General features: G+C 32.6%; 1 protein-coding gene across 1 annotated transcript; it reads left to right on the forward strand.

Moving 5' to 3' along the window:
- The first annotated feature begins 118 nt into the window (after positions 1 to 118).
- On the forward strand, positions 119 to 26,663 carry LOC143056586 (thymidine kinase 2, mitochondrial-like). The gene is made up of 10 exons (XM_076229688.1): positions 119 to 233; positions 1,239 to 1,279; positions 2,483 to 2,557; positions 3,291 to 3,344; positions 3,756 to 3,854; positions 4,255 to 4,328; positions 5,123 to 5,211; positions 5,985 to 6,064; positions 9,615 to 9,695; positions 13,495 to 26,663. Exons 1-10 carry the CDS (start codon positions 206 to 208, stop codon positions 13,633 to 13,635), a joined length of 762 nt encoding a protein of 253 aa, XP_076085803.1. The 5' UTR covers positions 119 to 205; the 3' UTR covers positions 13,636 to 26,663.
- Positions 26,664 to 26,856: the final 193 nt, after the last annotated feature.

Here is a 26,856-nt window from a genome sequence, read left to right on the forward strand (position 1 = left end):
CAGCATGTTCTAAATAATGATTTACGGATAGGGTCGATTCGATAAGAGTTTTAAGGGTCGAAATGAGCAGGTTCTTGTAAATGCGGTAAATATTATTTATTCATTTGATTGGCTAATTTGGAGTTCAGCGGGACATGTGAAATATTGCGCCAAATTTGATGTAAACAAAGAACTATCAACTTCATGTACAGGATCAGCAGAGACGATGATTGGGCTGCAACACTTAAATCTAGGTTCTTTTACGATTTCTTTATATTCTATTTATACGGTATTTACCAAATATATTTGCGTGAATAAAGAAATCAACAGACCAACAAAGAATCATTTCAATTGTAAAAAAAAAAACTGAAAAAAAGGGGTAATCGTTTTGTGAAGATATGAATCCTGGCTGCTTGCCAATTAAAACATTTCTTATTCTACGAAGTAACAATTTGATTATCATATTATATGAAAAAAAATTATGATAAAAGTATTAGTTGTGATATTACCTAAAAAAAAAAAAAAGAGGGGATAGTAAATTAAGCCCTTTACTGGCTTTATAGTTTTTCATTTTTGTATACCATTAGCGTCAAATTGAATAAAGTTTTACCCTTATTCGTCATAAATTATAACCTTATCATGATTCGTCAGAGGTTTCAAATACATCGTTAGCTTCATATTTGGAAAAATTTATCCTGATGTGATAAAATCTGTCAAATTTTTTATTGTCCAATACAAGAGGCTAGTAATGCCCTTTACCATCAGGCGTCAAATAGCCATTTTCGGTTACTGTGTGTCAAATTGATTAAAATATTACTGTGATTCAAAATATCCTGAATATCGTGATTTGTCAGAGGTCTCAAATAATTATCGTTACCATTATTTTTTTTGGAAAACAATTAACGTGATTCGTCAAAATTATTTGATTTTTTTATCGTCTAAAAGAATTTGAAAGCGCATATTTTATCATCATGCACCAAAAATTACCGTTAACGTCATTTGGCAAGAATTTTTACTGTTTTTCGTCATGAAGGTACTCCCATTACCACGGCATCCTCACACAAAGCTTACATTTTATTGCCATGCACCAACAATTATTGTTTGATGTCATTTGGTGAGAATGTTTACCTTTAAAAGTCATGAAAGTATCCCCATTACTACATATGTACCCTAAAAAAAAACAGGGCTATGACTTTACCTATGAAAGGATGTGGTGTTATAAAAATGTTGTATAAAGTTTTACTTTCTTTTATTTTCAGAAAATGTCAAGAAACCTTCAAGTAAAGATAAAGGCTTCACAGTAAGTACAAGTTACAAATATATTATCTGTGTTTCTAAAGGCAGAAGCAGGTAAGTTAGTAAAACTTTATTTTGATTCAGCATAGTGACAAATGAGCTTAACACCGAATAGAAGCTATAAAACCTTGACTCTGTTAGCCAATGAGAGAAAACTTCACAAGAAACCAAATGATGCAGAATTTTACAAGTCTCACCACCTTCAACAATGATTAAAAGCTATATAAGGCCCTGGAATGAAAATTAAAAAAAAAAACTAATAGCCTGATTTATGTTCAAAATAATGACTGAAAAACAAATATGATGTACAGGAATAAACATGACAAATGACAACTAATTACAACAAATACAACAAGCAATATTATATTTTTTTGAATGTCTATTATAGGATTAAACATATTTTTTCTAGAGGTTATTGATGTGTAAACTGGGGCGATTAACTCACAAACTGAATAAAAGTCCAAAGTTGAGTTTGTGAGTAAGAGCCCCGGTTTACACATCAATAACCTCTAGAAAAAATTTGTTTTATCCTTATAATTCTTCAGCCAAACATTTGTGATATTTAATAAACCTTTTTTTTGTTAATGGCTACTAAATATATTTACCATCAAAAGCACAATGGCAAGTCGTAAACTAAGGAGTACACCGCCATCTTGACTTTTTAAAAACCATAAATGTCCGTTAAATACAACGGAATCTTAAATGAAATAGCACCTACCTCAAAAACTTCATTTTAATTAAATGTTATCCGAATTTGAAGCATACACGTAACGAAATAATCTTTTCCTTGAAAATTTCTATTCGTATGATGTAGTGTTTTGCCATGATGTAAAATCGCCAAATCTTTCATGAAATTTCGCGGAATTTTATTAAATTTTATTTTTATACATTTTCGAAGCTTTAGTGCATTAAATTTATTTCTTTGTTTGTTATATATGCACTAGAAAAGTCACAACTGTTATGCAATTGTTTTTAAATCTCAATTTGCTGAAAATCCCGGGATCACTGCAAGCTTGTGTATCGCGCATGAATAGATTACAAAAGTAGTTTCGGAAACATGGTTTATTGAAGTGTAAACTTAGAGAAAAATTCTAATTGACCTACCCAATTCAAGTATTTATAGATATGCAAATCATATAAGAATTATTCATCTATAACAACAAACATTGTTGAAAGTCATTACATCACAAGTTACTAATTTTTGCAGGTTGCAGTGGAAGGAAATATTGGAAGTGGAAAGAGCACATTTTTACAGTATTTTAAAAACTTTCCAGAAGTTGATGTAAGAATTACATGTCTTTTTAATACAAGAAATATTAAACTTCATTTTGATTTGAAGGAGTAAAATTGTTTAATAATTAAAAATCCGAAATTGGTTATCTTGCAATATTTAAAAACAGTAAAACAAGTCAGCTTCTGCTCTTAGTTATTTAGTATTGAAATGTTTCTTACATTTATCTAAAACTGTGTAAATAAAAAAGACAAAAACATTTTTTTTATACTATATTTTCCTGCAATTAGTCTTGGCAGGGGTCAATGGAACTTAAGGACCCTATTTATATTTAAATGGGGTCTGGAGATATAACTAAACAGAATTTTGTGCCAATGTCTTTTAGAAAATAGAAGAGTAAGATAAAATGCCATATAACTTGTATTTGTTATGGTTTAAAAATTACATGAATAACTAAGTAATTGTGTCCATTTTAAAACATATTTATTTCTATTACTGTAAACCAATTAATATTTATGTTAAAGGTTTTTTGTAGCTCTTTTGAGTTGAAAAATAATGTAAATAAATTGTTAAAAATTTGTTTAACTTATTTTTAACTAAAAAATGTATAGCTACATCAAGTATAAAATGTTAAAATGTTTTTTTTAAATAATCTGATATGCAAAGTAAATTAAGAAAAAATAAAAGTGGTGAAATGCTAAATATTTAGCATCTGAAAAAAAATTTGCTTAAATTACCTGATATATATGGTAACTATGTAATGTTGATTTGTTTATATTTGTAGTTGATACCAGAACCTGTCAGTAAATGGAAGGATGTCAATGGCTTTAATACTTTGGTATGTGTTATCTTATTACCTCCCTTAGGTGATTTAAAATGAAGGTTTCACAATAATAACCAGTTTGCAGGCCCATGGCTAATGCAAAATATTACCACAATCCAGAAGAATTTGAATAATTACAATTTTATTATAGAAAACTCAGCAAAAATTTTTCACTGTTAGTCTTTGTTCTTAGATTTTAAAGAATAATGTAAATTCAGAAATTATTGTAAATGATGCAACATGGTGAACATCACAATAAATAAGACCTCACACGCTGATATCTGCATGCACATCTTTCATGAAACCGATAATCTTCAAAAATCACAATCATAAATGCAAATTGTCACAATAGTTTGAGTTTACATAATCAGAGGATGAACCTTCTTTATGCTTGAGATGACAACTTTTCTTTATTATTTTCTGTAGGAAATGATGTATAAAGATGCCAGCCGATGGAGTCTGGCTTTCCAGTCCTATGTACAGCTAACAATGGCAGAGGGACACAGAAAAGATGTCAAAGATAAGGTAAAAACAGTAACAACTGTATTCCTCAGTTGATGTTATATATATATATGTTATATTTGTTATTCTCGTGGGATTTTGTCTATGTGTGTTACATTTTAGTGTTATGTCATTGTTCTCCTCTTATATTTAATGCGTTTCCCTCGGTTTTAGTTTGTTATCACGATTTTGTTTTTTGTCCATGGATTTATGAGTTTTGAACAGCGGTATACTACTGTTGCCTTTATTTATGTCCCTTTATTAATGAAACATCACAGAATTTAACATCTATTTTCAAGTTCGGGCATGTCTCATTTATTAGTTAATAAATCATATTTACCATATATATATATATATATCACCTGTTTGTATTCATAAATTTTTAACGGACCTAACAGTGAGACTATTTTTTTTTTTCTTACAGCACAAATCTTTAAAGATGATGGAAAGAAGTATATTCAGTGCAAGATATTGTTTTGTAGAAAATCTCAGAAGACAGTAAGTTTTAACAAAAATGTAACAAATCTTAACAGTTACGCAATAAATTTAACATCAAGAACATTGAACACAAAAAGTGTAAGAATCGTGTAATTATATATATGCAGATTATAAAAAAAATATTGTATCCCCATCATAGCAGTGGGAAAGATAAGGCTAAAATCTATTCAATTTTTGGGTATAATTAGTTTGTTTTCTAACTTTAGTTTGCCTCAACCAAAGGTTAGATTTAACATCTAGAAAATTGAACACAAAAAGTGTAAGAATCGTGTAATTATATATATGCAGATTATAAAAAAAATATTGTATCCCCATCATAGAAGTGGGAAAGATAAGGCTAAAATCTATTCAATTTTTGGGTATAATTAGTTTGTTTTCTAACTTTAGTTTGCCTCAACCAAAGGTTAGATTTAACATCTAGAAAATTGAACACAAAAAGGTGTAAGAATCATAATATATGTGAAAAGATCAAATATTTGCAGATTACAAAAAAATCTTATGCCCAAACCATAGCAGAGGCAAAGGTCAATCCTTGCATATGTGCATCCTAAATTTAGTTTGCCTCAACCAAAGGTTATGTAACTTATACAAAATGCTTATTACCAAAAAACTCCTATCAAGTTTGAGTTTTGGTGGCTTCACTTTTACTCTTCTGGTCCCTTTATACCGTTATATGCAAGCAGCAGCATCATCTGTGTTTAATGGGCACATTCTCCATTTATTTGCTTTAAATTTAGAAAACTAAATTTTATAAATAGTAATGTATTAAAATGTATGTGCATTCTTTTTTTCAGAGATCTGATGGCAGAAGTAGATTACTGTATTTTATCAGAATTTTACAAATGGATTTTAAATCATGAGGATACCAATATTGATCTTATTGGTAAGTTTTAAATATTATTGGTAGAAAAAAAAATGTTCTAAAAGCAGTATTTTTCATCTAGTTTCTTTTATTATTATTTTTATGCCCCACCTACGATAGTAGAGGGGCATTTTGTTTTCTGGTCTGTGCGTCCGTCCGTCTGTCCCGCTTCAGGTTAAAGTTTTTGGTCGAGGTAGTTTTTGATGAAGTTGAAGTCCAATCGACTTCAAACTTGGTACACATGTTCCCTATGATATGATCTTTCTAATTTTAATGCCAAATTAGAGATTTTACCCCAATTTCACGGTCCACTGAACATAGAAAATGATAGTGTGAGTGGGGCATTCGTGTACTTGGGACACATTCTTGTTTACCTTATAGAAATATGTTCATTTGAAAATGGGAAGTGTTGTTTTACAAAAAACTTGTAAATGATCAATAGACCACTTTTGAGTTATGTCTCTCACCTGAAAAAAATCTTCAATCAAACGATGCTTTTATGACTACATTAAAAGATAGAAGGGATTGCCTGTATCCCTCCAGTATTAATCTTCAGCAAGTGTCTGAGTTATACATATCTTTATCTGTCCATCTAACAGAATTGATCTTACCTGATGTCTTCATTTTCATATAAATTCATTAATAAACATATATTTGTGTAGTAAGATATATAATATCTAGATTGTCTACTGATAATTTATGTCTATGATCATTATGTCTATGACTCCATTAGAACATTGTTGTAAAACTCGTACATAGCTATTTGTCATTTTATTTTTGTCTTCGTATTACAGTTTATCTTAGAGCAGATCCACATACATGTCAAGAGAGAATCAGGAAGAGAAACAGACATGAAGAAAAAGATGTGCCAATTGTAAGTAGATATAGGAAGATGTGGTGTGAGTGCCAAGGCCACAATTAAAAATATTTCAGTTTGCCCAAACCCGACCCATGATGACTGGGTGTGGGTAGGTAGGTAGGCAAATTCTTTTTTTTTTTTTTTTATCCGAATTTGCATGAAAATATTAAAAGATCTTAAAACAGTATATCTTTTTTTTCTCTGTCAAACCCGAGTTCAAACCTTTGTAGAGACAACCAAAAGCCATGAATTTAAAACCTTTATAAATAAATTAGTCTACTATATGATTTGTATCCTGAGATGTTTATAACCCTGACAATTGCTAACTGTGTGAAAGGGCTGTTGGATTTGTGAAGTGATTTTCAACAGTTCCATTAACACGATGTTTGTGTAAAAAAAATATCAGCTGATTATTATGTAATGATTAAATTTGTTTGCAGTTTTTAAATCCTATTTCTATTAAAATAGATTAAATGTCCTAAAATATTTATATGAATTTTTATCTACCATCCTTAGTTTGTGTCTTTTTTATGTTTTGAAAACAAATTTATATTTTACATTATAACACAGGTAAACTAATTTGGCTATAAATAGATCAAAGCATGTTCTGTAGAATCTCCAAACTAAAAACGTATTTGTTATAATTTTATTTCTTTAAATAATCAAGTTTAAATTTTTGAAAATAATCATTATTGATAAAATATAATTGCATAAAGTTAACGTTTTCTGAAGACTTTATTTTTAGGTCATGGTTTTAGAGGCTTCCTCACAAATTGTATAAATATCCAATATGGCGTCCATAACATGTTTTTACTTTTGCACATGTGAAAAAATATTTCTGACAAAAGTCAGATTTCTCTTGTCAAAAGGGATTTATATTTATATTGCAATAAAATATTCAGAAGGAGTTACATTCAGTTAAGATTATATTTCTGATTCTGTGAGCAATTATAGTTTTATCAAATTCTCCCAAACAGCAACGTACTGACTGTCTAATGAGACTTGTAAATTTGAACTATTTGAATAAAAGGGCATCTAATTTACATGATAAAGGAAGATTATAATGAAAGACAACAATTTATCAAGAAATAATTCCTTTTTATTCAGTAAAAACAAAATCTTCTTGCAAGATTGTAAATTCGCAACTTCCGGTTACATTTCCTGTCAGAATAACATTGAAAATATTCGATTGCACATGGTTTTGAACAAATCTACCTGAATATTCTTATCAGATATTCGATAACACGATGAAATTAACATTGAGCATATATGTAAGGGTTTGGTAGTACAAACAACTACAGCGTAAAAAAACTGTGCTACTTCAAATGTTTTACTTCTTTACGTTCGTTAAATCAGAAGATAAAAACAGAGAACATCGAATATCGATTAACTGCGTCTTTTATACGCTTTCTTTAAATCTTATTCACAGTTACTTTCAAACGCAAAGACGACAAACATTAAGTTTTGTACGATGACGGAGCGGCCCCAAAATAAATCAGAAAAAAAAATATTCTTCCAAAAAACGTCAAAAAAAGAATTTGAGTCGGCGGGTTTATTTTGGGTCGGTCGCGTTTGGGCAAACATACAATCTTTTTATTTTGGCCCAATTGTAAGTAGATAAAGGAAGATGTGGTGTGAGTGCCAATTGTAAGTAGATATAGGAAGATGTGGTGTGAGTGCCAATTGTAAGTAGATATAGGAAGATGTGGTGTGAGTGCCAATTGTAAGTAGATATAGGAAGATGTGGTGTGAGTGCCAATTGTAAGTAGATATAGGAAGATGTGGTGTGAGTGCCAATTGTAAGTAGATATAGGAAGATGTGGTGTGAGTGCCAATTGTAAGTAGATATAGGAAGATGTGGTGTGAGGAAGATGTGGTGTGAGTGCCAATTGTAAGAACCATTTTGTAGAGGAATTAGGATTTGATTTGATTAAAAAAAATGTTGATCAATAATTTCCAGATATTGTTTAATACAATTAAGAGATTAACGTTTCACTTTGAAATATCCAAAAAAAGTTAAAAAGATAACACCAATATTTAATATTGTGAAGTCCAAACTTTCACCACTCATTTGCCATAAACAGTCTACTGATGAAGACTATGTGTCCATCTTTTTGTTATATGTTTATTATGTTGCTGTCTCATTATGTCACCCCTTTGAAAAAGGGGGGATATATTGTTATTCTACGAATTTTTTCTTCCACACTTTTTGTCCAGCCGAGTTCTCGGAGATGCCTTGACATACATTTATAAAACTGCACCATAATGACAATCCCCATGTGCAGATGTGCACCTTGGGTTTGGAATTTTCAAGATGGCCGCCGTTACCATGGAAATGACAAAAATGTAAAAAAACCGAAAAATGGTCCAAATTAAATGAAACTTTCAGAACTAATAACTCATCGATAGAAGGCGTGACATCCATCTTGAGAACTTTCAAAATGGCTACCGTTGTCGTGGAAACAGTCCAAACGTGAAAAAAACGATAATAAATCCTTAATTAATTCATAGAAAATAAACCGCTACAGATACGGCCAAAAAAAACGTAACTAGAAAACAGTAGTATAAACTGTAGAATTCATTGCCGTTAGAATTTTTAAGATAGCTGCTGTTACCATGGAGATAACGCTAAAAGTGCACATTGGACCCATATGGTAAAAAACGTCAAAGTAACATTTTCGTACAAATTTTAAGCTCATTCCCGTTTAAATGCTATTGTATTGTCATCTGTCTTTGAAATTTTCAAAATGGCCACCGTTGCCATGGAAACAGCATAAAAAAAAAAATTTTAAAAAAAAGCTCGACTCGAAAATTTGAGACAAAAATCTGTGATTAAGACTATGTGCAAAACATCTTCTAGAATATGCTAGAAGAAAAACTAATACATAATTTAAAGTGTTTCTATTCTATTGAAAATCATGCTTTAAAGAGAAAATCGCCACTGAGAGAGAGAGAGAGAAACCAGACAGAGAGAGTACAAATAAGTGACATTTCTGCACTTGCATTAAAGTACACATCCATAAATCACACACCTGCTTAAATATACACATTAGCTGAAATTAATCGATGAACATGTAATTAAATTGAACACGATAATTAGATACATGTATTGTGTGTCACACGAGCTCTTGAAGAATAAAATTAACAGTTAGTACGTCGCTCCGTCAATATATACACATGTTGTCTGTCCGAGGTCCCCTCTAAAAAGAATATTAAAGTTCACGATAATATACTTCAATATCAAGTGACACCACCTTTCTTCCTCGCGTATGTGTCCAATTTAAGATTTTAAAGTGTTCCTCAACTATATATAGACATCAATCTTGTTATAAGAGAAGAGAAAAGGGGGGGGGGGTTGGGGGTGTGTCAAAGGCATGTATACTAGACCTGCCCAGTGAATTTGGTACATTCAAACTGGTTGCTGCTACTGTGACAATGTCCAGAACGGGGTGAGATCCTCCGCTATTGCTTGCAATGGCAAATCTAGTTGTCTTTTATTCTTAATCTGCTTTTATTTGTACTGTAGTAACAACTAATGAATGTAACACAACTTATATACTTTCAGGAATATTTACAATCTTTACATGACCTCCATGAAGATTGGTTGATGCACCAGAAACAGTTTGAATTGCCTGCTCCAGTAATTGTAAGTATTAACCCTCATTTCTATTGTACTTTTGTGTATTGCTGAATAAAATTTTAATCACTGATGAAATAAACATGTTCACTTACAACTGCTGTATCTTTGTAAATATTGAATATTCATCAATAAAAGTTATATAAAAAAGTATTGTTAGATTCTGTATTTTTTATTTATTTTATTTTTGTGTGAGTCTCTGGTCATTTTTTACCTGTACAGGTGCAAATAGAGGTAAACAAAGGTAAAATTATTTTTTTCATGTTTTATTAACGAATCCATCAATGTAAAAGTATCAATGACTTCAGAATTGACCCAATATATAAAAATCTCTTTTAAGAACTAGTTCCATTGTGATTATCCAAAAAAAAAAAGTTTCTTCTAGAACCAACAGCCTTTTTGATGCAAATATTTTCCGGTATTTTCCTCCAACTATCACTGCGCCGACTTTTACTTCCATGTACAAATATATTTATACAACAAGTTCATTGTTATAGCTTTCATCAATAAATAATCTTGACAAACTTAAAGTTCGGATCTATCGATGTCAGTCAATATTGATTCACATTTGAAAGGCGAAATCATAAACATCACAAATCGTGTTTCATGACATCCATTTTGGACAAGGTCTGGGAATCCCGGTGGTTCTCGCTTTAAAAGTCTTCTGTTTGCAGTTTTGATAGAATATTTCTATTTCCATCTATTATATCTTCTGTTCTCGTCCAAATCCTTTTTATCGGCCGCCGCTGTTAAATCGTTATCATTGAAATACTTCTGAACGTGTTGGCCATTTCTCCAAATAATATCCGCCATTTTGTCATATTTTTCATCAAAAAATTTCACTTTCGGTTTTATCGCTTATACCTGATTTAAAGTCAAGAGACACTCGAAAGAACGCAGATTTTTAACCAATCAGAATCCATACAAGTCGAAACTGCCGCAATCTCATGAATATTGACTCCGCCCATTCCATGGTAACTGTGTAAACAAACGAGTTACGGAAAAAGACTATAGTCGCGCGTAGCAGTAGCGGACTGCTTTTTCTGAACGACAATAGTCGCGCGTAGCAGTCTAAGGGTTAAGGTGTTATGTACATAGAATCATTCTTTAGACTTTATTAGATAAACACACTTTTACACACATATTAACCAACAATGAACATTTATGATCCATTGTTATATTGTCTCCATGAAATTGTATATTTGTCATTTTAAGAAGGTGACCTATACCAGCAGCACATTACTGTTCACCTTTTTGTCAAGTTTGACTTTAGTTGAAAAAGCGAGACATAGCGATCCTACATGTCGTTGGGGGCTTCCACAAATATTCACTCTGGTCAATGAAGTTTTTGAAATTTTAAAAACTTTCTTAAACTAATCTGGATTTCTACCAAACTTGGATGGAAGCTCGTTTATGATCATAAGATAGTATCCAGAAGTAAATTTTGTAAAAATAAAATTCCATTTTTTCCTTATTTTACTTATAAATGGACTTAGTTTTTTTGCCAGGAAATATTACATTCACTCTGTAGTAAAAGGTTTAAAAATTTTAATAACTTTCTTAAACTATCCTGGGTTTGTACCAAACTTTGACAGAAGCTTGTTTATGATCATAAGATAGTATCTAGAAATAAATTTTGTAAAAAAATAAATCTATTTTTTCCTTATTTTACTTTTAAATGGACTTAGATTTTCTGCCAGGAAACAACACATTCCCTCTGTGGTTAAACTTTTTAAAATTTAATAACTTTCTTATACTATTTTGGATTTGTACCAAACTTGGACAGAAGCTTGTTTATGAACAAAAGCTAGTATCTAAAAGAAATATTGTAATAAAATAAATCCATTTTTTCCTTATTTTACTTTGAAACGGACATACATTTTCTGCCAGGAAACAACACAGTCATTCTGTGGTTAAACTTTTTCAAAATTTTAGTTACTTTTTTATACTGTTTTGGATTTGTACCAAACTTGGACAGTAGCTTGTTTATGATCAAATGCTTATATCTAGAAAGAAATTTGGTTTTCTTCCAGTTATTTTTTAAACATTACATTCAGTCTGCAGTTGAAGTTTTTAAACATTTTTTAGATTCATAAACTATCCTGGACTTTAACCAAACTTGGACAAAAGCTTCTTACAATAAAAAGATAGTATCAAGAGGAATATTTTTATTGATTTATTTCCTCATTTTTTTTTAAGTCGGTGATTAACAGAAAAAGTAGGCAACACTGTGTTCCGCAGAACCCTTATAAATTTTCATTGGAAAAGAATCTCCCCTGATAAAAGTATAGGAAAACTGCATATGTGTGCAATCAATCTTAAAGTGAGGACAATTATCTCAACAACGTTACAAAAAATACTTTAAAAATCTGGAAAATTCCAATTGTTTTCACCAGTAACTTTTATTATTACTTCTGATGCGTTACTTCAAAAAAAGAAATTATTGTGATGTTTTTATACGCCCGTCAAAATTTTGACGGGACGTATTATGGTATACAAATGTCCTGTGTCCGTCCGTCTGTCTGTCCGGCGTAAACATGTCGCACCGTAACTTGAGAACGACTTATCCAAATTTCATGAAACTTAATATAGTTGTTTCTTATAATGGTCAAATGATCTGTATACTTTTTGGTGAAAATAAGATTTAAACTTTTTGAGTTACGGCACTTTATAACTAAAACAGGGGTGTGTTTTTTTCACATGTCGCACTGTATCTCAAAAACGATTCTTGATTATGACTCAAAACTTTAAACACTTCTTAGTTATATTAATCTCAATATCTGTACACTTTTTGGTGATGATTCAAAATTTCATTTTTGAGTTATTGAGTATTTTGTAAAAAAGGGGGAGGGTTTTTTTACATGTCGCGCCATATCTCAAAAACTGTTTATGATTATTGCTTAAAACTTTACACATGTCTTTGTTATATTAATCTCAATATCTGTATACTTTTTGGTGATGATTCAAAATTTCATTTTTGAGTTATTAGTATTTTGTAAAAAAGGGGGAGGGTTTTTTTACATGTTGTGCCGTATCTCAAAAACGATTTATGATTATTGCTTAAAACTTTACACACTTCTTTGTTCTATTATTCTAAAGATCTGTATACTTTTTGGTGATGATTCAAAATTTTATTTTTGAGTTATTGAGTATTTTGTAAAACGGGAGGGTTTTTTACATGTCGTGCTGTATCTCAAAAATAAGTTATGGTTATTGCTTAAAACTTTACACACTTCTTTGATATATTAATCTAAAGATCTGTATACTTTTTGGTTTTGATTCAAAATTTTATTTTGGTAATATTTAGTTTTTGTAAAAAAAAACAGGGTGGGGGGTTTCACATGTCCAGCCGTGTCTCTAAAACAATATATGGTTATTGCTTAAAACTTTCTCATAAACTATTTATGATTATTGCATTGCATAAGACTTCCACATAAGACGTCGGGCGTATCATGCGCTCATGGCGCAGCTGTTTATCATTAATGCAAATAATGCGGCTAGGTAGGAATCAGAACAATAAGAACTTGCATTCTTACCTCTGGCTCATATATCTGTATGCAGAGTTATTTGACATCACAAAAATTAATCTAGCAATTTTGTTCATTTCTAAAAATGCAATAATAAATGCGTGTAATAATTTCTGAAAGTACAAAAGTTACAAATCTTTTGACCAAAATGATATATCAGCTTAAACATTGTAGATCATCATGCAGAACTTTAAATCTTTTGACATAAATTGAAATTAATTATTGATTAGTATAAAAAAAAAACGACACCTCCAATCTGTATTTCAAATGTGTGTTTGCAGGTGATAGAAGCTAATGAAGATATATCTAAGTTGTACCCAAAGTTTAACCAGTGTAAAGAAGAAATATTCGCAAAAATTCAGTCCTTACCATCGATGGAAGAATTGGAGAAAGACATTTTCAAAGAATTGAACCTGTCGTAGCATAACAGATTGTTAGGAAAGTTAATGGATGTACAGATAAATGTATATATGTAGTGCTAATGTATAGTAGCGTGTTATCTATATTTATAGAAGCATACATGTCAGTGTCTATATACCATGATTACAGTTATAAGGAATGAATTGTTTTAGTCCCCATATGATGTTTTGTAAAAAAAACTTTTTTTTTTCAAGTAGTTAAAACCGCTTAAATTTGTTTTAAATTGTAAATCCATCCAACAAATTTTTTAAGGATTATTATGAAAATTGTGGACAGATATGTTTTGCAAAAAAATGTCTTTAAAAAGTTAGTATTATTTTTGTCCATTGTTCATCAATGATTATAATAAATTTTAAAATTTACGGTACATTTGTTATGTCTTCTGTCAAATTTTGTCTATTTATGTCATCAATTTTCAGGGAAAGTTATTTTTACAAGTAACATCAAGACGAATATATTTTAACATCTTAAATTTTAAAAAGTACAGTGAGAAGTTTTTAGAACCCTATTTTATAAGTTCATTTTCTGAAAACCAACATGTTATCTTTTCATTTGATTAGTTTTGCAACATCTTATACATATCCTTCTAAAATTCCTCATATCTTTTCTACATTAATTTTAATGGAATAACCCTTGATCAATATTTTAATTGTATTAATTGTTTAAGTAGATTAGCATTGAAAGGGTCAGGGCTTTTCTAAACATAATAAACGGGGAGTCCTTTTATTTTTATCAACGTATATAAAAATATCAGCTGAGCAACACAGGCTCCTTGAAGCCTATAGTTTACTTATATTTCTTACAAAATTCTAAACAAAATGCAATTCACCTGTATTTAATGTATTTTTTTGCCTTAAACCCCATAACGCAATAAATTTTTGAATGGCCCTGAGACAGTCTAAACTGTTTCATATTGCATTTTTGAGAAATTGTTTTGTTTTATAAAGAAATGTGAAAAAATGTAAGGGTTGTTCCAGAAAATACTATGTACCCCCAAGGATAGCAATTTTTTTTAACACCAGCCACCCATAGAAATAAAAAAAAAAAAAACAACTCTTTTTGCATTTTGGTATTTCAAATACAACCACCCACATAAAATTTAAAAAATTGCCTTCCCTGTTCCCTGGGGGTTGGGGAGACATAGTATTATCTTGAACAGAAAACTGTTACTTTGTGTTCATTTTAGTTACATGTATTAAACACTTTTACATATATCTAGGTATGGTACCTTTTTTCACACTCATATAAGAACATTGCTTTAATTAACCTTTTATCTCCGTTGAAATGAAGTTTTATGTTTATATAAGTTTTATTAGTATTTAATTGTTATCATCAGTTTGTTAAAGATAAAATACATGTATTGTTAGTGGCTGTATTTTACTGATTGTTACACCTTTACAAGGATGTATTTTAATGTTAACTATTATTATTCTATACTAGGTTTTATAGAAGTGTTTGAAATAAGACTTGAACACATGTGTTAATCACATGTTATTGTCTCTCAATGTTATCATTCTAATTTTAATGCTTTGGTTAACAAACTAATTTCTCAGGTTTTATTGTATTTGAAATTTAAAACAAACTTCTGTTTAGCTTTTATATAATAGATACGCTAATTTGACCACTTAATCTCTCTATTGACAAGCTTACTGGTACCATGCTGTTTACAATGGGAAACCACACATTATACCATTCAGCCATACATCAAAACATAGATATCCATTGAACATTATATTATTTGTATTGATATATTAGGCCCTACACATCCACACATTCATTGTAATGCATCACATCATTCATATCTGTACATCACAAGGTGTGTAGCCAAACATCACATCATTCATACATCACACCCTTTATAGCCATACATCCATACATCTTTCCTTCCATATCCACACATACCATTCATAGATATATGCAACAGCATTCACTACCATGCACACTCACAAATCTCACCATGCAAATCCATTCATTTGTACATAACACATCTACAGCTATTCATGTACATGGCACATCTACAGCCATTCATTTGTACATCACACCATCCACAGCCATTCATTTGTACATCACATCATCCATAGCCATTCATTTGTACATAACACCAATCACCATCATTCATTTGTACATAACACCATCCACAGCCATTCATTTGTACATCACACCATCCACCATCATTCATTTGTACAGCACACCATCCAGAGCCATTAATTTGTACATCACTCCATCCTCAGCCATTCATTTGTACATCACACCATCCACAGCCATTCATTTGTACATCACACCATCTACAGCCATTCATTTGTACATCACACCATATTTGTCTATTCATGTACATCACACCATCAAAAGCCATTCATTTATACATCACACCATCCACAGCCATTCATTTCTACATCACACCATCAACAGCCATTTATTTGTGCATCACACCATCTACAGTCATTCATGTACATAACACCATCCATAGCCATTCATTTCTACATCACACCATCTACAGCCATTCATTTGTACATCACACCATCCACAGCTATTCATATCTACATCACACCATCCACAGCCATTCATTTGTACATCACACCATCTACAGCCATTCATTTGTACATCACACCATATTTGTCTATTCATGTACATCACACCATCAAAAGCCATTTATTTATACATCACACCATCCATAGCCATTCATTTCTACATTACACCATCTACAGTCATTCATGTACATAACACCATCCATAGCCATTCATTTCTACATTACACCATCCACAGCCATTCATTTGTATATCACACCATCCACAGCCATTCATTTGTACATCACATCATCCACAGCTATTCATTTGTACATCACACCATCCACAGCCATTCATTTGTACATCACACCATCCACAGCCATTCATGTGTACATGACACCATCCACAGCCATTCATGTGTACATCACACCATCCACAGCCATTCATTTGTACATCATACCATCCACAACTCATTTGTACATAACACCATCCACCATCATTCATTTGTTCATCACACTATCCAGTTATTAATTTGTACATCACACCATCCACAGCCATTCATTTGTACATCACACCATCCACAGCCATTCATGAGTACATCACACCATCCACAGCCATTCATGTGTACATCACACCATCTACAGCCATTCATGTGTAGATCACACCTTCGACAGCCATTCATGTGTACATCACACCATCCACAGCCATGCATATGTACATCACACCATCTACAGCCATTCATGTGTACATCACACCATCTAAAGCCATTCATGTGTACATCACATCATCCACAGCCATTCATGTACTTCACACCATCTTCAGTCATTCATGTACATCACACCATCCACCATCATTCATTTGTACATCACATCATCCACAGCTATTCATTTGTACATCACACCATCCACAGCCATTTATTTCTACATCACACCATCCACAGCTATTCATTTGTACATAACACATCTACAGCCATTCGTGTACATCACACCATCTTCAGCCATTCGTGTACATCACACCATCTACAGCCATTCATGTGTACATCACACCATCTTCAGCCATTCGTGTACATCACACCATCTACAGCCATTCATTTGTACATCACACCATCTTCAGCCATTCATGTGTACATCACACCATCTACAGCCATTCATTTGTGCATCACGCAATCCACAGCTTTTCATTTTTTGCATAACACCATCTACAGCTATTCATTTTTACATCACACCATCCACAGGTATTCATTTGTACATAACACCATCTACAGCCATTCATTTCTACATTACACCGTCGACAGTCATTCAATAGTACATGACACCATCCACCATCATTCATTTGTTCATCACACCATCCAGTTATTAATTTGTTCATCACACCATTCACAGCCATTCATGTGCACATCACATCATCCACAGCCATTCATTTGTACATCACATCATCCACAACTCATTTGTACATAACACCATCCATTATCATTCATTTGTTCATCACACCATCCAGTTATTAATTTGTACATCACACCATTCACAGCTATTCATTTGTACATCACAACATCCACAGCTATTCATTTGTACATCACACCATCCACAGCCATTCATGTGTACATCACACAACCACAGCCATTCATGTGTATATCACACCATCCACAGCCATTTATGTGTACATCACATCTACAATCATTCATTTGTACATCACACCATCTACAGCCATTCATGTGTACACCACCAATCACATTCACACATTATAGCCATAAGTTACACCATTCACACCCACAAATCATAGCCATACACCACATTCAAATTCACACCAGTGTAGTCATAAATCAAACTATTCACATTTATACATTCATAGCCATACATCATACTATTTACATTCAAACATTCATAGCCATACATAACACCATTCACACTCGCACATAGCCATACACTATTCTAATTCACTCAAGTGAAGCCAAACCTCGCATCAATTACATGAATAGACATGCGTCACACTATCCACAAGTTTATGTCCATTCATAATTTCCATGCACAAGTTTAGCCATACATCACACCATTTCCATGCGCAAATTCATAGCCATACATCACACCATTTTCATGACTAAACTCATAGCCATACATCACACCATTTCCTTCCCCAAATTCATAGCTGTACATCACACCATTTCCTCCCCCAAATTCATAGCTGTACATCACACCATTCATTGCCTTGCCCAAATTCATAGCTGTACATCACACCATTCATTGCCTTGCCCAAATTCAAAGCCATACATCAGACCATTTCCATGCTAAAATTTATAATCGTACATCACATCATTCACACTCTTAGTAAATATCATTTCATCCAACTCTATAAACTCATAACCATATATCAAACCTCTCCGTGCCCAAATTCAAAGCCATACATCCCACCTTTTCAATGCCCAAACTCGTAGCCATACATCACACCTTTCCTTCCTCAAATTCATAACCATACATCACACTATTTCCTAGCCCAGATTCATAGCCATACATCACACTATTTCCATCCCCAGATTCACAGTCATACATCACACTATTTCCATCCCCAGATTCATAGCTGTACATCACACCATTTTCATGCCCAGATTTATAGCTGTACATTACACAATTTCCTTCCCCAGATTCATAGCCATACATCACACCATAACAATGCTCAAATTCATAGTCATACATCACATCATTCATACTCATAGTAAATATCATTTCATCCCCATCTATAAACTCTTAACCACACGTCAAACCTTTCCTTCCCAAGATTTATAGACATACATCACACCATTTTCATGCCCAGATTCATAGCTGTATGTCACACCATTTCCATGCCCAGATTCATAGCTGTACATCACACCATTTCCATGCCCAGATTCAAAGCCATACATCACACCATTTCCTTCCCCAGATTCATAGCCATACATCACATCATTACAATGCTCAAATGCATAGTCATACATAACACCATTTCAATGCCCATATTCATAGCTGTACATCACACCATTTTCATGCCCATATTCATAGCCATATGTCACACATTTCAATGCCCAAACTCATAGCCATACATCACACCATTTCCATGCCAAAACTCATAGCCATATATCACCATTTCCATGCCCTGATTCATAGCCATACATAACACCATTTCCTTGCCCAGATTTATAGCTGTACATCACACCATTTTCATGCCCAAACTCATAGCCATACATCACACCTTTTCCATGCCCAAACTCATAGCCATATATCACACCATTTCCTGTCCCAAAAGCATAGCCATACATCACACCATTTCCATGCCCAAACTCATAGCCCAACATAACACAATTTCCATGACCAGATTCATATCCATACAACTCACCATTTTCATACCCAGATTTAAAGTCGTAGATCACACCATTTACATACCCAAATTCAGAGCCCAACATCACATCATTTCCATGACCAGACTTATAGCCATACATCACACCATTTCCATGCCCCAATTCATAGCCATACATCACACTATTTCCATGAATAGATTCATATCCATACAGCACACCATGTCCATATCCATATTTAAAGTTGTACATCACATTATTTCCATACCCAAATTCATATCCATACAGCACACCATGTCCATATCCATATTTAAAGTTGTACATCACATTATTTCCATACCCAAATTCATATCCATACATCACACCATGTCCATACCCAAATTTAAAGTTGCACATCACACCATTTTCTACCCAAATTCATATCCATACATCACACCATGTCCATACCAAAATTCATAACCATACATCACATCATGTCCAAACCCAAATTCATAACCATACATCACACCATGTCCATACCCGAATTCATATCCATACATCACATCATTTTCATACATCAATCCATGTTCATACCCAAATTTAAAGTTGTACATCACACCATTTCCATACCCAAATTCATATCCATATATCACATCATATCCATACATCACACCATGTTCATACCCAAATTCCTAACCATACATCACACCATGTCCATACCAAGATTCATAACCATACATCACACCATGTCCATACCAAGATTCATAACCATACATCACACCATGTCCATACCCAAATTCATAACCATACATCACACCATGTCCATACCCGAATTCATATCCATACATCACACCATGTCCATACCCAAATTCATATCCATACATCACACCATGTCCAAACCCAAATTCATAACCATACATCACACCATGTCCATACCCAAATTCATAACCATACATCACACCATGTCCATACCCAAATTCATATCCATACATCACACCATGTCTATACCCGAATTCATATCCATACATCACATCATTTTCATACATCACACCATGTCCATACCCAAATTTAAAGTTGTACATCACATCATTTCCATACCCAAATTCATATCCATACATCACACCATGTTCATACCCAAATTCATACTCGTACATCACATCATTTAAATACCCAAATTCATATCCATACATCACACCATGTCCATACCAAACTTTAAAGTTGTACATCACACCATGCTCATACCCAAATTATTATCCATACATCACACCATGTCCCTACCAAAATTCATATCCATACATCACACCATGTCCATACCCAAATTCATATCCATACATCGCACCATGTCCATACCCAAATTCATATCCATACATCACATCATGTCCATACCCAAATTTAAAGTTGTACATCACATCATTTCCATACCCAAATTCATATCCATACATCACATCATGTCCATACCCAAATTTAAAGTTGTATATCACACCATTTCCATACCCAAACTCATATCCATACAATACTCCATGTCCATACCCAAATTCATATTCATACATCACACCATTTCCATACCCAAATTTAAAGTTGTATATCACACCATTTCCATATCCAAATTCATATCCATACAATACTCCATGTCCATACCCAAATTCATAGCCATACATCACACCATTTCCATACCCAAACTCATAGCCATACATCACACTATTTTCATGCCCAGATTCATAGCTTTACATCACACCATTCACACTTGTAGTCATACCTCACACTATCTACACTCTTATAGCGATACATTGTACCTTTCACATTCCCACATTCATAGCCATACATCTGACCATCCAGATTCTTAAATCACACTATTCACATCCACATATTCATGGTCATACATGTACATCACACCATATTCATCTACGCATGGTTCTATTCAAAACCATATATTACACAGCATTATAACAAAGACCAAATAACCTAGAAATTAACAATTTAAGGTCAACAATACGTAAAACCCATACCTCATAGTAAGCAATATAAGAGGCTTATAAATAATCATTCATTTCTTACAAATCACACAATTTATTTATTTCCACACATTGAACAATCATTTCCACACATCCCACTATTATCACAGTAATTCACCCAAATCATGATGATTCATCATAAGTACACACTTTTACACCAATTCATCATAAGTACACACTTTTACACCAATCTTTCGTATTCATTTGCATTCACATTAAACTTAGGCATTCAGTTAACTTTGCACCATTCATCAGTCATTTACACTTCACACCAAACATCAGTCATTTACACTTCACACCATTCATCAGTCATTTATCCTTCACACCAAACAGCAGTCATTTATACTTCACACCAAACATCGGTCATTTACACTTCACACCTAACATCGGTCATTTACACTTCACACCTAACATCGGTCATTTACACTTCACACCATTCATCAGTCATTTATACTTCACACCAAACATCAGTCATTTATACTTCACACCAAACATCGGTCATTTACACTTCACACCAAACATCGGTCATTTACACTTCACAACAAACATCGGTCATTTACACTTCACACCATTCATCCGTCATTTACACTTCACACCAAACATCAGTCATTTACACTTCACACCATTCATCAGCCATTTACACTTCACACCAAACATCAGTCATTTACACTTCACACCAATCATTAGTCATTTACACTTCACACCATTCATCAGTCATTTACACTTCACACCATTCATCAGCCATTTACACTTCACACCAAACATCAGTCATTTATACTTCACATGAATCATCATTCTTTTACACTTCATACCATTCATCAGTCATTAACACTTCACACCAATCATTAAAATGTATTAACACTTAAAATCATTCTAAGTATTCATTTGCAATTCAGACTTGACATAATTCATGTACACTTCACACATATCATTATGACCTGTTTCTTCTTGACACAAAGTAATGTCATTCATTTACACATCAGACCTTTTATTCATTTCCACTGAATGTCGATCAATATCATCCATTCCAACTTATAACCAATCAATATTGTTCATTTCACCTCACACTTATTATTCATTTTCACTTCACATTTATCAATATCATTCATTTTGACTTCACGATTATCAATATCATTCATTTTCACTTCACACTTTTCATTGTCATTTATTCCCACTTGAAATTTATTCTTATCAATCATGACAGTTGAAGACATTAATTTTTAAAAATTTTACTTCACAACTAATCATCATTCATTTCACCACACAACAATCATAAGCATTCATTTCACCACATATAAATCATAAGCATTCATTTACACTTCACACCAATCGTATGCATTCATTTACACTTCACACACTAATCATTAGCATTCATTTACACTTCACACTAATCATAAGCGTTCATTTCACTTCACACCAATCATAAGCGTTCATCTACCCTTCACATCAATCAGAAGAGTTCATTATCACTTCACACCAATCATAAGTGTTCATTTACACTTTACACCAATCATAAACTTTCATTTACACTTCACATCAATCATAAGTGTTCATTTACACTTTACACCAATCATAAACTTTCATTTTCACTTCACATCAATCATAAGCATTAATTTTCACCACACCAAATATAAGCGTTCATTTTCACTTCACACCAATCATAAGTGCTCATTTACATGTCGCACCAATCATAAGCGTTCATATACATGTCACACCAATCACAAGCGTTCATTTTCACTTAACACCAATCATAAGCTTTCATTTTCAATTCACACCAAGCATCTACACTTCACATCAATCAGAAGTTTTCATTTTCACTTCACACCAATCATAAGTGTTCATTTACACTTTACACCAATCATAAGCTTTCATTTTCACTTCACATCAATCATAAGCATTAATTTTCACTACACACCAAATAAAAGCGTTCATTTTCACTTCACACCAATCATAAGCGTTCATTTACATGTCACACCAATCACAAGCGTTCATTTTCACTTCACACTAATCATAAGTGTTCATTTTTACTTGACTAATCATAAGCATTCATTTACACTTCACATTAATCATAAGCGTTCATTTTCACCTCACACCAATTATAAGCTTTTAATTACATTTCCCCCAAATCATTAGCATTCATTTTCACTTAACACCATTAATAAGCGTTCATTTACACTTCACACCAATCACAAGTCTTCATTTACACTTCACACCAATCATTAACATTCATTTTCACTTCACACCAATTGTCATTCATTTATACATCACACCAATCATAAGCATTCATTTACATGTCACACCAATTATAAGTGTTCATTTTTACTTTACACTAATCATTTGCATTGAATTTCACTTCAAATCAATCCTAAGCATTCATTCTTACTTTTAACATCATTATTCTACTGTCATAGCTGTTAAAATACACTTCAAGACATTAAGTGGTCCCCAGAAGTCAAAACTTAAAAATCATGTTTTTAAAATAAAAATATCGATATTTTATTATGATCTCTTCATATGATATTTTGTATGATCTCTTGAAAAGATATTTTATTGTATTAAAATTCAGCAAAACATCATGCTTAGGATGCAATTAATAGAATATTTGTTTCTTCATACCCCTACCCAGGTATTTGCTTGTGGTAGGCAGGTGGTTTTAATTTTTTTGAAAATTTGTTGGTATGTAGTTATATCTTTTTAGCTCACCTGGCCCAAAGGGCCAAGTGAGCTTTTCCCATCACTTGGCGTCCGTCGTCCGTCGTCTGGCGTCCGTCGTCGTCCGGCGTCGTTAACTTTTACAAAAATCTTCTCCTCTGAAACTACTAGGCCAAATTACACCAAACTTGGCCAAAATCATCATTGGGGTATCTAGTTTAAAAAATGTGTCCGGTGACCCGGCCAACCATCCAAGATGGCCGCCATGGCTAAAAATAGAACATAGGGGTAAAATGCAGTTTTTGGCTTATAACTCAAAAACCAAAGCATTTAGAGCAAATCTGACAAGGGGTAAACTTGTGTAACAGGTCAAGATTTATCTGCCCTGAAATTTTCAGATAAATCGGATAACCTGTTGTTGGGTTGCTGCCCCTGAATTAGTAATTTTAAGGAAATTTTGCTGTTTTTGGTTATTATCTTGAATATTATTATAGATAGAGATAAACTGTAAACAGCAATAATGTTCAGCAAAGTAATATTTACAAATAAGTCAACATGAACGAAATGGTCAGTTGACCCCTTTAGGAGTTATTGCCCTTTATAGTCAATTTTTAACCATTTTTCGTAAATCTTAGTAATCTTTTACAAAAATCTTCTCCTCTGAAACTACTTGGCCAAATCAATCCAAACTTGGCCACAACCATCTTTGGGGTATGTAGTTTGAAAAATGTGTCCAGTGACCCAGCCATCCAATCAAGATGGCCACCATGGCTAAAAATAGAACCTTGGGTAAAATGCAGTTTTTGGCTTATAACTCAAAAACCAAAGCATTTAGAGTAAATCTGACAGAGGTAAATTTGTTTATCAGGTCAAGATCTACCTGCCCTGAAATTTTCAGATGAATTGGACAACCCGGTTTTGGGTTGCTGCCCCAGAATACATGGAATAAGTAATTTTAATGAAATTTTGCTGTTTTTGGTTATTATCTTGAATATTATTATAGATAGAGATAAACTGTAAACAGCAATAATGTTCAGCAAAAAAAGATTTACAAATAAGTCAACATGACCGAAATGGTCAGTTGACCCCTTTAGGAGTTATTGCCCTTAATAGTCAATTTTTAACCATTTTTCGTAAATCTTAGTAATCTTTTACATCTTCTCCTCTGAAACTACTTGGCCAAATTACACCAAACTTGGCCAAAATCATCATTGGGGTATCTTGTTTAAAAATGTGTCCGGTGACCCGGCCAACCATCCAAGATGGCCGCCATGGCTAAAAATAGAACATAGGGGTAAAATGCAGTTTTGGGCTTATAACTCAAAAACCAAAGCATTTAGAGCAAATCTGACAAGGGGTAAAATTGTGTAACAGGTCAAGATCTATCTGCCTTGAAATTTTCAGATAAATCGGATAACCTGTTGTTGGGTTGCTGCCCCTGAATTAGTAATTTTAAGGAAATTTTGCTGTTTTTGGTTATTATCTTGAATATTGTTATAGATAGAGATAACTTGTAAACAGCAATAATGTTCAGCTAAATAAGATCTAGAAATAAGTCAACGTGACCAAAATCGTCAGTTGACCCCTTAAGGAGTTGTTGCCCATTTTATTCAATTTTTAACAATTTTCACTAATTTGGTAAATTTTTGTAAATTTTTACAAAATATTTTTCACTGTATCTAAAGGTCCAAGTTTATTGTAGATAGAGAAAATTCTAAGTACCAAGAATGTTCAGTAAAGTAAGATCTACAAACACATCACTATCAGCAAAACACAATTTTGTCATGAATCCATCTGTGTCCTTTGTTTAATATGCACATAGACCAAGGTGAGCGACACAGGCTCTTTAGAGCCTCTAGTTTTTTTGGTGGTTACACTTAGACATGTATAATGGGTTAATATTTGGGTACTTCATTCAGTCTTCTAATGTTTTGTGCTGATGTTGTTTTTTAATCTCAGTGTCCTTCTTAAAGTTACTTTTAAGTGTACCCTGTTATTGATAGCAGCCTTGTTCATTTTAATAAAGTTTCAAACAAAACATTTTAATTTATAACCGTAGAATTGTGCAGTTAATGTGTACAGTACCATGTTGATTTTCTTTATACACAAAGAAATAAAATAAAGAGCAGTCAACTTTAATTCAATAACTAAAATAGTAACATTTGAACTCTATTGTTAAAGTATAACAAAAGTAAAACATAACATGGTCTGAACAAAGAAGTGATTGAGAAGTTTTAAATTGGAGGAATTGCTTTATAATTTTAACTTACATTGGTTACCAAAGTAACAATTCTTTCAAGATAAACCGCATGCTTGTATTTCTGAGTGGCAAATTAATTCATATTCATTGGTTACCAAAGTAACAATTCTTTTAAGATAAACCGCATGCTTGTATTTCTGAGTGGCAAATTAATTCATATTCCTCCAAATTTATTTTGATTAAGCATTATTTTGTGAGAATGTTTTATTTTGTTGTTTGACATCATAACATGCCATATAAATGTTAATGAAACAATATTCCAAATAATGTTTTTATCAAAATAAAATGCTTTTATACCTGATTTTGTGTTTTGATTTTTAATTACTGTATGTATGTACTCTTGTGCAATAAACCTCTAAATTTTTCAGACATTTTGTTTTGATCTTAAGTATGCCTTGATGGAAAGGTTTGTTATTGAATCTTTGTAAGAGGAACTAGCTAATGTAAGAATACGAAGATGTGATATGATTGCCAAAGAGACAACTGTTTTCCTC

This window comes from Mytilus galloprovincialis, chromosome 13, assembly GCF_965363235.1.
Source record: "Mytilus galloprovincialis chromosome 13, xbMytGall1.hap1.1, whole genome shotgun sequence".
Taxonomy (NCBI): domain Eukaryota; kingdom Metazoa; phylum Mollusca; class Bivalvia; order Mytilida; family Mytilidae; genus Mytilus; species Mytilus galloprovincialis.